The sequence below is a fragment of the Dermacentor andersoni genome, chromosome 11 (genome assembly GCF_023375885.2).
Source record: "Dermacentor andersoni chromosome 11, qqDerAnde1_hic_scaffold, whole genome shotgun sequence".
Taxonomy (NCBI): domain Eukaryota; kingdom Metazoa; phylum Arthropoda; class Arachnida; order Ixodida; family Ixodidae; genus Dermacentor; species Dermacentor andersoni.
The window spans coordinates 67057153-67069909 of record NC_092824.1 but is presented as its reverse complement, the minus strand read 5'-3'; the positions used below and the strand labels follow the sequence as shown (position 1 = coordinate 67069909).

The window sequence follows — 12757 nt, the reverse complement described above, 5'->3', positions numbered from 1 at the left end:
GACGCTAGTAAACAGATATAACTTCATAGCTTTTTTAATTTTACAATGTAATACCCTTTAGTAAAACAAACATTTTATTTACTATATTTCAAATATTTTTAATATAAACATTATTATATTACTAAACTTTTTGGCGTTCCAGAACATCTTGATTCAGTTAAGTGCAGAGCAATAGAGAAAGGTAGCGATATGGTCTAGGTGCTTGTGTAGTGTGTCATTTGTCCAGCTACGTTTGCCATTTTCCGTCTGCACTTGAAGAGGCGCCGGCGCTACTGCTTCACAAACGGTAAAAAACAACCAAGCCTGCACCGCTGTTACATTCTGATCGCGAGTGTATTTTGGACCAAGCGCGCAGCAGTTTATTTCATTTCGGTCGCGTGTCGTACTTTGCGCAACACTGTTGCAAGCGGTCGGAAGATCGATGTAACGCGTGCGGCAGACGCCGCGACGCCTCCGCCCTGTCCGTCCCGCCCAGCCTCACGTACACAGAACCAGAGCCTCACGGACGCTACGCTGTCTAACGCTCCTGTTTTCTTGACTGTGTCTTTTCTTTTCTTCACTCTTTCTTTTTTTATGGCGCATTGTGTTTACGTTTTCCTTGTCTCTCGTAAGTCGTGCGCGCGGCTACAATTGGGTGTAGAACTTACAGCCGGCTCCGTCTTGCAACGCGTAACGGCACGCCATTTTCGGCTCCTCACAGTGTACATGTATGTGGGCGCGCCGGTGTGTAGCTGTCTTTTGCCTCTTTCGGCAAGGTTCTGACTGGTGTTGCCTAAGTCGCGGGTCGCTTTTTTTCGTCGCGACGATAGATTGGATTTTTTTACAAGTACTGCTCCAGGAGGGCACATGTAACCGGCAAACGAATGCCTCAGGAGAGCACCTGAGATCATAACAAAGGAGGCGATGCAAGATCTCCAGGGCACCAAAGGGGTAGCGGGGTGATCAAAGCTGGAAGCAGGGCGGCGCGTAGTTTGGGGCCGCGGAGGCCGAAGCGTGGGGGGAGGGAGTGCGGTGACACGTACAGTTTTGTTCGTGAACTGGACCGATCCGGATCGAATTTCTCGTTCAGGAATGGCTCCTTTGCACAAAATGCGCTAGAGAGCCAATCGCAGTCGAGAATTTCGATCCGGATCGGTCCAGTTCGCGATCAAAAGTGCGCCGTGTGGCACCCGTATTACACTTCGGTGGCAGCTGCCTAATGACGCGCGGGCCAAATCTTGAAAGCTATCATCGATATAGACAGAGTGCGTCGACTGCTGGTATAGCTTCATGTACGCTGTGTTTTCGGCGCTTAGCGTTGAAGCGGGAGGCAACACGAATTTCAACTAGCTCGATCGCCGCTGCTGGCATGCTTCATAACTCCAACGTTTTGACAACGAGTTTCCGCGTTCATCGAGTGATATATGTTCATGTTTGCATGTGCGCGTGAGACACCATGCTTGTTAACTTATTCAGTAAGCGAATGTCTACAAGGCTCTACGGCCGATAAAACTATATACTATCCTTAATTCATATAGCTGTCTACTAATTTGCTATAGCAATCGATACTTTGCCTTTCGGCGACTCTGCAACTTTTTCTGTTTTGTTATTACGTCCACCACTGCACGCGACCTTGCGGAGCGGGCGTCTATCGTTCCTGCACGACCGCTTTATTAGTTACCCAAGACGCAAAGAGATAACCGAAACTAGGCGCGGCCATAGCGACCCGATCACAATATCAGAATGTGTGGTCAAGCAGGCAGCGTAGGTGGATTGCGAAATTGTCGGCACACTCTGCACAACCTGGGATGCTTGCTGAAGCCGTTCTCTCTAGTGGTATTATGTATGCATCCCATGTATAGGTCATGCAGTCATGCTGGGTCTACATGTATACGTAGACCCAGCACCCTCCATCAAATATTGGCTGCAATTTATCACAAGTCTTCCCTTTAAGAGTACCCAAATAGATTATTTTTGTTCCTTTGGAGCCTATTTCTTCTACTTCCACAATACATTCAGTTGCAAAATATGAAACCGGGCTTTCAAACACATTGCAATTTTATATTGTAAGAGGGCATGGCATTGGGCCTGTCACCTCATCTTGCGGAAGAGGTAAACAAGACAAAAAATCAACATGTGCACTGCATATTGTATCAGTCATCAACTTGACCGTGTTATGCCATGCTGTTTGCTTCTTTCATTAGTTTTCATGAACTATGGTCTCAGTACTTGTGTTGCACTGAAAGTGGAAGTTCTTCAATGTGCGTAGGCATTGAATAGATTGTGAATACTACGGGATTATGTTTTTGTGCATGAGGTTGATAATAAAGCTTGCCAGCTAAAGAGTAAATATAGCATCTGCATGTAGCATAAGTAAACATATTGTACATGAAACCTTTTTTTTTTTTTTTTTTAAAGTTATGTATAGTTCGACATGCAAAGAACGGAAGCTTGCCACAGTTAAGGCTGTTTTTTAGGGTCTAGACTGTCCGTAAACTAAGATATCAGTCTGTACCGTCTCTAAGCATTTAGCTAGTATCTCGTTTCTTAGACAACAGTATGAAAAGTATGCACACATTTTCTTTATTTGTCTAAACAAATACATGTGGGGTAACATAATTTTTGTATTATTAATCTTATGCTAAGGGATTGTTGTTGACCACCAATGAAAGGCTTTGTTACCAAGCTCCTAAGCATTTGACGTATGGACCCTGGAAAATTTTTCAACAATGCTGTTAATTTTGTCATTCTGTACAAAGCCATGCAGGTGGATAGGTGGGGTTTCCACACTGATATTATTTGACAAACCACTCATCATTACAATCCAGATAAGTGCAGAAAAAGTGCACTGTAATCAGATTCAGTTCACTCTCTTCTGTATCAAGAAGTGACAAGAACTTTGAATTCACCGTGCATATTTTGGCAGTGATCACCATGCCACACAGACAATTGCCCACCAAGACTGATGCCATTCTGAGATCCCAGTCAGTGTACTTGTCACCTGGTACTGTATAAAAAAAAAGTCAGCCTCACATTTGCAGAAGTAACTGCAGATAAACTCGGCTCATCTTTAATTAACATTCTGCTTCTGGCACAGGTGAGATGAACTTATCCATGGTAGGCTTAGATTTAAGCGTGCTTGAGACTTTGCTGTGAAGCCATTATTGAGATGAGGAAATGTAAACTTCACTTCTTTAAGATGTGTGCACAATATTAACAGGGGCATACATATTTGCGGACCATTTATTGTTCCCAATGAGGAAAGCATAAGGTAGCAAGCAAAATAATTTCTAGAAGTTTGCACATGAAATCTGTGTGAGTAGGTGTATGCACAGAGGTCCTTGAACGCGTTGTTCTATGCATAAGGTGACACTTTCTTGCAAGTGTCACATATGAGGCGCAAATATGCATCTAACATAGAGACACATGCACCTGATAAAGTAAAGCTGCCCAGGTTAACTAATACTATTCAATTCCTACTCAGATTGCCGTCTTTGAAAAAGAAATCACACACGACATTGCAGTTATTGACCACTTCGATCTGTTTGCTTCTCCACGTGTTTTGAGGACAACTTTTCCCAGCTGCGTCTGTCTGTGAGGCCACAAGACGTAAACTTGTCAGTGGTGTCACTGTGATCGTTATGTACTTGGCTGCCTTTTAAGCAATTCCTGTCATTTTGTTTCTTCTATTTTTGACGACTACAATTTGCTGAGTTCCACAACAGAAAATTCTGGAGCAGTGACAATCACACAAATAAGTTGCTTATCTGGCATGAGCAATGGAGAGACTGTCTGAATAAAAGCATTGGACATACTGAGCCATGACAATACTCAGCAATTAAACAACTTTGTAACTCTGTGTAACTGCTTGCAGCAATACTTCAGTAGACTGCCTGCAAAACAAACATAAAGAAACCTTTAAAATATTTTTAATCTGAAATTCCTACTACCAAATGTACACTGAATCCTACAGAAGCTAAACATAGGTACCATCCTGCTTGTCAAAGTGTTCATTCTGACACATTTTTGTTTTTTTTAAAGAAAGTCTACAGTGTTCTCTTGGTGACTATGTTTGAAAGCAGCAATGTCAGATTTTCTTTGCTTTTGGTTATGCTCCACAAGAAACACTGCAGTTTCTTTTCTCTCTGCAGTTTGCTTCAGATTTTCTTTTTGATTAATCCCACTTTAATGCTTCATTTTAAGGCTGCATTGAACTGGATGATGTTCTGTTTGCTACTCAAACATTTGCAATATTTGAACACCCCTGCTGCTAAGATACGCAAATTCCCAAAGCCGTGCAAATCATTAGGCACCCATGTCTCTCCTATGTCTGGGCCTTTGTACAAATGTTGTTGTCCACTTTCATGCCATTTTGTAACAGTAGCTATGAGTCACTATGAGCGCTAACCATGTAAAGACACATGAATAGTGCCCATCTCGTGTGTCCTTGTGTGTGTGATCATTTGCTTTGCTCTAAACCTATTGCAAGCTACGAGTCAAATAAGCCTAAACCAGGATTCTTATTGTGAGGAAGAATGCCTTCACATTAAAAGTTTATACCTGGAACTGACATATTTTGTCCCATTTTGCTAAGGGTTTCATTGCTAACAGGCAAGCTGCTTATTCACTTGCTTTGCTGCATTATGAATGATGCTGCTGACACGTGGCAGGCTGCATTTGCCATCACTCAGATCTCAGTACCTAAACTCCAAAAAGGAAGGTGAAAATGGCAGCCAGCAGATGCATATATGTTCGTAGTTACATAAATCATTAGCAGGCTGTACTGACAGAGGTGCAAAGAGTGAATGTTCCTTACTCATGTGCAGCATTCATCACATTTTCTCGCACACCTCTGCAGACCTCCCGCAAACGTTGCTGTAGGAACCACCACGGGGCTTAGACATGTCTCTGACTCCCATTGAGAAGCTTCGCCACCAGTGCCTCCAGCGTGGTGCACACGGCATCAAAGGATTCGCACAGTAAGTCCAAGCTGTCTGGTTGGACACGCTGTCTTGGCGCGACACAGTGGCATCAACTGCAATGCAGGACAGGGGTAACTGGAGACCACTGGGAAAGGTCTTCACACTGCACTGGAACTGGTTAGGCCAATGATTATGTTCAGTATCAGCTCTGAAATCAGCGATTGGGCAACATCTCATCTGGTAGGGAAGTAAACCCTTATTAAAGAGAAGGCAACAATAGGATGTCAACCAAAGCGGTGTGGTGTTTTGATTAATGAAGTGAAAAGCTTGGCGAGTTGGAATTGTAGCTTACTTTGAATCAGCGCCAGAAAAGATATGACAACACAAAAAGGTAAAACGCAGGGCAAGTGCTCATCCTGTGTTCTTCCTCTTTGTGTTACCATCATTTCTTGTGCTAATTCAAAGAAAGGGGTTTAATATTTTAACTCCCACACGGAAGCTTTGTTCACTCTGTGTGTCTGTCTGCTGAAAATGCTTCGTCCCCGCACTCAAGGCATAGTCCAGAGCTATCTGGTAACTATATTTCACTTAGTGGCTACTTCATAGGTCACAGCAATAGGTGTACCTTTTAAAATGTTCATCGTACAAAACAAGCTTATCATGCATTTCATTAGTACTTGAAAGGTTTTTATAATTTCTGTCTGCACATGTGCCATGTGCCAAACAGAATGCACAGTAGAGATGGGAAGGTTAAATAAGAGCTTCAACCTTTATTATTTCTTGCCCACTGGTATATTGTGCACTCCTATGCATATTACTGAAAGTGCACTCGGTAATCCTGATTTTAGTGGCTGCCATATTCCAGTGCTGAGCATGAGCTCATGGGTTTGCATTCCAGTTGCACCAGCCGCATACCAGTGGATGTGGAAGCAAGAAGGCTTCAGTGCTTCCATTCATGATGCGCATACTAGGGAAGCCCAGATGGTCAGAATGGATCCATAGGCTGCCCCTTCTGTGATGCTCCCCACAGCCCACAGCATAGCTCTACTAGTGGGATTTTTAATCAGTGCTAGTATTTATTTGGCTTGGGAGAATCGGGCAGCTATGGTAAGACGTGCTACGCCCCTGCCGAAATGGCTCATGTTGCTTTCGATATTGAAAAATGAAAGGGAGAATATTGTTACAGCCTATATTTCTGCTTTCTTTTTCTGTTCCTTTAAGTAAAATCAATTACTATATTTTCAAGAAGGGTCATCCTGGTGATTGGTGTAATCCTTAACGCAGTGCACACTTGTGCTGTGCAGGCACTTCCGCATCATGGATCACTCCAGGGACAAGAAGATCGACGTGGAAGAGTTCAAGCAGGGTCTGCACGACTTCAACTTGGAGCTGAGCGCCAGCGAGGTGGACGCCCTGTTCAAGGACCTCGACGAGGATGGCAGCGGCACCATCTCCTTCAACGAGTTCCTCGTTGCGCTCAGGGTGAGTGCATCACAACTTTAATCCTAACATAAACTTGTACTACAAAAGCAAAGGAAGAACCTTGAAAATTTCATGACAGACACTGCCATTAGCGAGTGAAAAGACCCAAACCCTTTGTTGCATGCTGGGCACGTGAACTCATCTCCTCTCCATCCCCATCCCCGAATTTCTGCATACCTATTAGGATATGTGGAAAAAAAACAGCATGCAACAACACTCACCTGCCCAGCCACCACCTCCCTGGTCAAGTGCGTGGATCCCTACACCAAAAAATAAATTCACAGCTATGCCACTACAAGGTATACTTGCAGATTGCAGGCAAAAGTGATTGTTTCCTCTTCGTATTCTATAACGCAGAATAACCTTCGCCACATCTGTTGAAGCTGACATTTCTTAATGTGGTGGCAGGAACTTCACCTTTTGGAGCAAAAGAAAACTGTCAGCGTCTACACTTAGTGGAGCTGATGCTCATGTTGTCCACTGTAGTGGACATTCTATATCTTGTGAAATGACCACTGGGAGGCTTGTAAAAAAATGTTCTTGGCTTTTTCTGGATGCACAGTGATAAAGAAACTAAAGGTAACCAAAATTAGTATGTGTAATTTTCCTTGTGCAACAAAAGGTTGGCTATTCCTAGTTAATAAACCATTGTCCCAAGTGGTGAGGAGTGCTACTGAAGTAGTTTTGGCAGACATGATGCCTTCAGTAGAACCTGGAGAGCTTAGTTTCACCTCAGGCATAAAGTGCTAACTTCATATAAACAGAAATGCAGCATATTCAATGAGATGGTATATAGTATACAACGAAACTTTGTATGAGTGCATAAAGAGTCGGAACACGAGCACGCACACACACGCAAGCGCAAGTGCACACAAACTGTGCCGAGCCTTTTGTTAAGCGGAATCACTGTCTACTAGCAAGTACGACGAACACCCCGAATGCACCATGGTTTCAGAGGCAGCATGTGCATACGTACGCAGTGCAATTTGAAGCCACCTTCTATCTGCAAGAAGCGTTTACTTCATCATCACCAACACCTGTGGATCGCGAAAACGAGTACCATCTGGTGATGCTGCAAAGAACAGAACAGCTGAAAGCTGACATAACAAGGACTCCACTTCCAACGGACGAAAACATTTACACTACTACCCAGAGCTAATCCCAAAGTTTTATTGACTCCTGTGTCTCTTAAGGCCGCCAGAAGTACACTCATTGCGTGCAGTGAACTGGCAAACCTAGCCTATGGGCCCATGAAGTTCTGCAGCTCAACAAACAAGTCGTGACACAATTCTACTGCATCCTTCAGACTTTGTCTATTACATGTTTACCAACCACAGACGAACATCAATCTTTTTTTCTCTTTTCTTTCCCCACTGTTGCATATATGGGTCTGTACATGTTTCTATATTGTTGAGAATGAAAAGTGAAAATGAAGAACATTGTGCGTGTCTTCTGGAAAAAAGGCATTCTGGCCACATTAGCAAGTCTCAGAGATGAGTTGCCACAAGTGTACAGTCTGCTGCCTACTGCTTTGTGAGGCACAGATGTCCGTTGCGAGACCCACAACCACCTTAGTATTTCATGCGAGTCCTCTCCTTTCTTCACTGCGTGCAGCCTCCAATGTCGGCGGCCCGTTTGGAGCACGTCCAACGAGCATTCTACAAGATGGACAAGACCGGAGACGGAATCATCACTATCCGTGACCTCAAGGGTTTGTACAATGCTCGGCAGCCCAAGTTCCAGAACGGAGAGCTCTCTGAGGATGATGCGTTTGACCTCTTCCTGCAGGACTTCGACAGTCCCAATGACCCCGATGGCAAGGTGAGAACGCAAATGAGTTAGCAGTTGAGCCTGAGCAGCATGCTTGAGTAAAGAAATAATGCAGAGGTTACTGATTTATTTATTTATTTATTTATCTATCTATCTATTAATTATTCATTCATTCATTCATTCACATTTCCTGCAGTGCCGTGAAGGCATAATTGCAGGCGAGATACAAACGTACAACTTTCAAAGATAGCCATGCGGCATGGGCTCAACCTCTGGTAAAAAAGAAAAGAAAAATTGTACACCCATGTGTGTTATTCACATTTTCTCCTGTCAATAAATCTTGTCTTTAGCCAAATTAGCACTGTGTTGAACAACATACATTTTAATAGCATAGAATTTTTTTGACGATATTCACAAACTAAAGGATATAGTTTAGTTCATCTTTAGTGGGAAACACGGGAGACAGGCTTGAAAAACCTGTTGCGGTAGCTCAATGGCTATGGCGTTGGACTACTGAGCTCAAGGTCGCGGGTTCACTCCCTGCCGTGGTGACCACATTTTGATAGGTGTGAAATGCAAAAATTCCTGGGTACCATGCAATGGGTGCACATTAGAGCCCCCTGGGTGGTCAGACTTAATCTGGAGTCCAACCCTCCCGCATTCCTCATGATCAGATTGTGGTTTTGGCACATAAAACCATGGAATATTATTATTAAAATTTTTTAGGCACCTGAAGAAAAGAAATGCAAGGCAGCTCCAACTGTGCCTTTTCGAAAAATGACTCCAACTTAAACTGCCCTGCCTGACTTATTTGTACAACCTGTGACGACAGCACAGGTAATTAATTTCAGTTTGTGAAAGTTTTGCAGGAGTATGGCTCACACAACAATTCCCCGCATGACACGCCTCTAATGCTTCGTCTAACATGAGCGCCCAGCTATGATGACTCATTCATAAATGTTCGTGAAATCTTTTGTTTTAGGCTTATGTGCTGTTTCAGTGTCGAATTACAGAATTGTACAGCTTAGAATGGCTATACCCTCGAAACAAGACACTGTATGTACGCTTTGCTGAATATGCACTAGAAAGCCCTGGCTTGTTTACGTTGTATTTTGGCACTTTTCTGCCGACTTGCCTGTTGTGTAGTAATGACAATGCACTGACCTGTAGTACCACCAACACATTTTGGGTCACTGGTGATGTTTACCTCTGCAGGTGACAATCGATGAATTCATCGACTACTATGCGGGCGTGAGTGCCTCCATTGACACGGATGCCTACTTCGACCTCATGATGAGGAATGCCTGGAAGATCTGAGCACCTAAAAAAAAGGAAAATGAGTCCACCCTTGTTTGGCCACATGACCCTTGCCACTAGCCACGTGGGGCACAGCTGTCACACGCGCTTTTTGTGCCGTCCCAGCTGAAACCGTCGTAGTCGTGCAGTCATCCTCTAACACGTAACTCGTCTTAACAGTTCTCTTTCAGCTTCATGGGATGCGCTTTTTATTGACAGGCTTATTATTCAGGGCGTCTTATCGTTTACGTTTCGGTCTTAATAATTAATTTTGTAAATCCTTGATACGTCTTATCTGTACTTTACTGTACATTTGGAAAGGTTGTTTGCTTGTGTCTTGCGTGACGTGGTAAAAGAAGGAATATCTTTATACGTGCAGTGGTGAAACGCACATTTTAACTTCCTGTGCTGACCAAATGGGGTTACATGTTTGCATCACCACTACTGCGTGCATGTTTATGACAATATGAGTGAGAAAGCTGGTGTTTGTTTTCTTTCATGCATTGGCAGATGTCCTGGTGCATAGTATCATCTGAAACACTTTTTAAATTTTTGCTGAAGTCTCATATAAATGCCCAAATCTATCAGTTAAGGTGAGCTGACGTATTAGAGTAGCTGTGCTGTTAGGCCTAATTCCCAAAAAGCTTCTCTAGCCTTCAGCTATCGACTCATCTTAGAATATGGCTATGCTGGTAAATTATAGGTTTTGTTAAGTAAGTAGTGGCTTTGAAAGTTGTTCCACCATGTCAGTTGTTTACCTTCAGCAGAACGAAAGAAGAAGAGTACAGTGTAAACTACAAACACATCAGGTAGAAAGTACAGTGAAGAAGTTGTCGTTGGATGGCTAGGAAGAATAGTACCAGCAATTTTGACACTTGGGATGTGTTGGAGGATTTGCAGGGCTCTTTCTAAACGTTCCTAAACCAAGTTGGTGTCTTGGAATGACAGAAATTCAGGGCCCAAACTGGTTATTTTCTTTCTAGAAAAAGCATTGCAGTGTTTATGCTGTTGGACTGTTTCAAGTTAAACATGATTTCAATGTTGAAGTAGTTGCTTCAGGGCGAGTTATGACTTATCATTCCTGTCGGTAATGGATTGACATGTTATCTGACATGCTGTGATGTACCACATGCAATGCAATACCTGTGATGGCTGTGTGTTGAAGTTTCAGGCATTGCAGAGAGCTAGGATTCTGTAATGGTGTTGTTTTATCATGGCATGACAGTTCGTTTGTTAACTGGAACTCAAAGCATTAACACATGTTCTCATTGACATCAGCCAAATCTTGTTATCAAGTGAGTTACTCAAACCACATTGTGTGCATTCGTGCAAAAAGAATTTTCACATATTGTTTGCTGTGACATTCTTTCATTCTACACAAGTTGAAATGCCAAAGTGTGTTATGTGGCAAAGTGCTTGCCCTTTTGTGGACTAACTTATAAATCTTCCAACATTCCTAGTCTGAGATCTGTGAAAAATCTGTACACCGTTTCCAGGGTGCTAACATGGTACTAAGCGTTGCTTGCCAACTTTTTGCTGTCAATTTGCCCTTTACAGGAGACTATGTATCATGCATTATGCAGGATGTATAAAGTTTTCTAGCAGTGTCACATTTCAATGCAGAAGTTATTTGTTATCACATCAGCAGCGTTTGTACCACCTTTTGTTGGACCAATTGCGGTTCTTGATGCATACTATTTGACGACAGTTTTACAAGCACTGTCCATGCCAGAGTTGCTGGTGCAAATTTTGGTTTGTTCTGCATCAAGGTGGAACAAGCTGCCTGAAGAGCAAGTATGTTCCCGAAATGAAGAATTGTTTATATGCGGAGTCATTCTTGAATAAATAAAGATATGGAAGTGTACTAGCTGCACTTCCAATTCAGTGCGATGTTCAAGGTGATGCTTGATTAGCCATTCTGGCGACCGTTATCACTCAAGCAACTTCACCAGTGGTCAGTGAATAAATAATCACTGGAGCACTTCATTGTACTGCTGTCATTGCAAAATGGCATGTTGCTCACCCACACAAATGAATCGGTGAAGTCGGGCACTATTCGTACAACTAGATGCCTGTGTAATGAAGGTCTTCCGTGTATGAATCTGGGTTTCATCCATTTACGCTACTTAGCTTGGGTCAGGCTGAGGTGGTGTGAATAGCAAGTAGCTTTCAAGGAAGGTTTCTAAGCTCACACACCACCTGCAACATTGTTCTAACTCTTGTTCGAGCCACAATTCTGACATAGTTACTGCCTCACCAATTTTACTTACGACTATGCACGAGCTGGCTGTCATGCCAAGCTTTTAATGGTGACACGAAAGGGGGGAACAAGTGCTTTCGGGGCATGCCTAAAACTTCAAAATTTCTTTCTTTAATGACTGAGCCAATGAGCATTGAGTGTGCATGATTGGCAACATGGGCAGCGTACAGTCTAATGAGCAGATATGTGGTAAACTTATGTGGCCTGCCTACTCCTGTGGTCTAGCTGTTTTACAGTCACTGAATGCTGGCACACATCACTGTTCGACTGACACTTTTGTCAATGACCGCATTCTTTTTATCTTGCAAAACTCAAGCAATCTGACGCTAACGTTACTGACTTGAAGCCCACATAATTTTTTTTAAATTTGTTTTAGCGTGCAGTGTACAAGTTGTTTGTTGAATACAGTATAGTACTTTGAATAACTTTGGAAGTAACGACATGAAGATGCTGGTACAAGCAAGATTTCGTGAAAGGTTTCTAAGCACAAGCTCTGGTTGGTGGCGGCACAGTCTATTGTAGGTACGTAACTCTGCACCTTTCCACTCTTGGGTGCAATATCCCTCGGTTGCACTACTTTTGTTACGGTCTCAAGGTGTTTTATGTGTTTGTTATTCTAGTAAATGTGCCTCATCCACCGCCTTTTTGTTCTTGTCATTTACTTCTACTGCTGTCTTCAACACTAGCATGCATCTTGTTAACTTATTTTCGGCACACTTTGAGCATGTGTTCTTCTGAAACTGTGTTGCTTTTATGATCCAAATAAAGAAAGCTTCTGAAATACTGTTGCTGTTTCATCACACCTCGCCACGAAGGTTTGTTCACGTTTTTGAGAGAAGCATCTGGGGTGTTGCAGATGACGGTGCTGTCTTCAAAATGGTAAATTCAACTTTTACAGTCATTGCCAGTGCATGTGTTGAACAAGTTGAACCTCGACATAATGGACATGCATATGAAGTAAATCTATAATGTTTATGGTCGACGTATGAATCGTGTCCCGAAAATTGCAAAATGTCACAATCACTCACACGTGTAGCCTGATATTTGA

The 12757-nt window shown here is 42.9% G+C and overlaps 1 protein-coding gene across 1 annotated transcript; it reads left to right on the top strand.

Annotated features, from left to right (window-relative positions):
• Positions 1 to 184: 184 nt before the first annotated feature.
• On the top strand, positions 185 to 12490 carry LOC126518372 (calcyphosin-like protein). Its single transcript, XM_050168238.3, has 5 exons — positions 185 to 286; positions 4838 to 4958; positions 6206 to 6383; positions 7998 to 8204; positions 9369 to 12490. The coding sequence occupies exons 2-5, from the start codon at positions 4882 to 4884 to the stop codon at positions 9468 to 9470; spliced, it is 564 nt and encodes a 187-aa protein (XP_050024195.1). The 5' UTR covers positions 185 to 286; positions 4838 to 4881; the 3' UTR covers positions 9471 to 12490.
• The last annotated feature ends 267 nt before the right edge of the window (positions 12491 to 12757 follow it).

Bases quoted from the DNA above. Each gene is read 5' to 3' on its own strand.
- LOC126518372 (XM_050168238.3), top strand. From the start codon at position 4,882: ATGTCTCTGACTCCCATTGAGAAGCTTCGCCACCAGTGCCTCCAGCGT. The intron at 6,384-7,997 runs GTGAGTGCATCA...CACTGCGTGCAG, and splicing joins AGTTCCTCGTTGCGCTCAGG to CCTCCAATGTCGGCGGCCCG. The intron at 8,205-9,368 runs GTGAGAACGCAA...TTACCTCTGCAG, and splicing joins CCAATGACCCCGATGGCAAG to GTGACAATCGATGAATTCAT.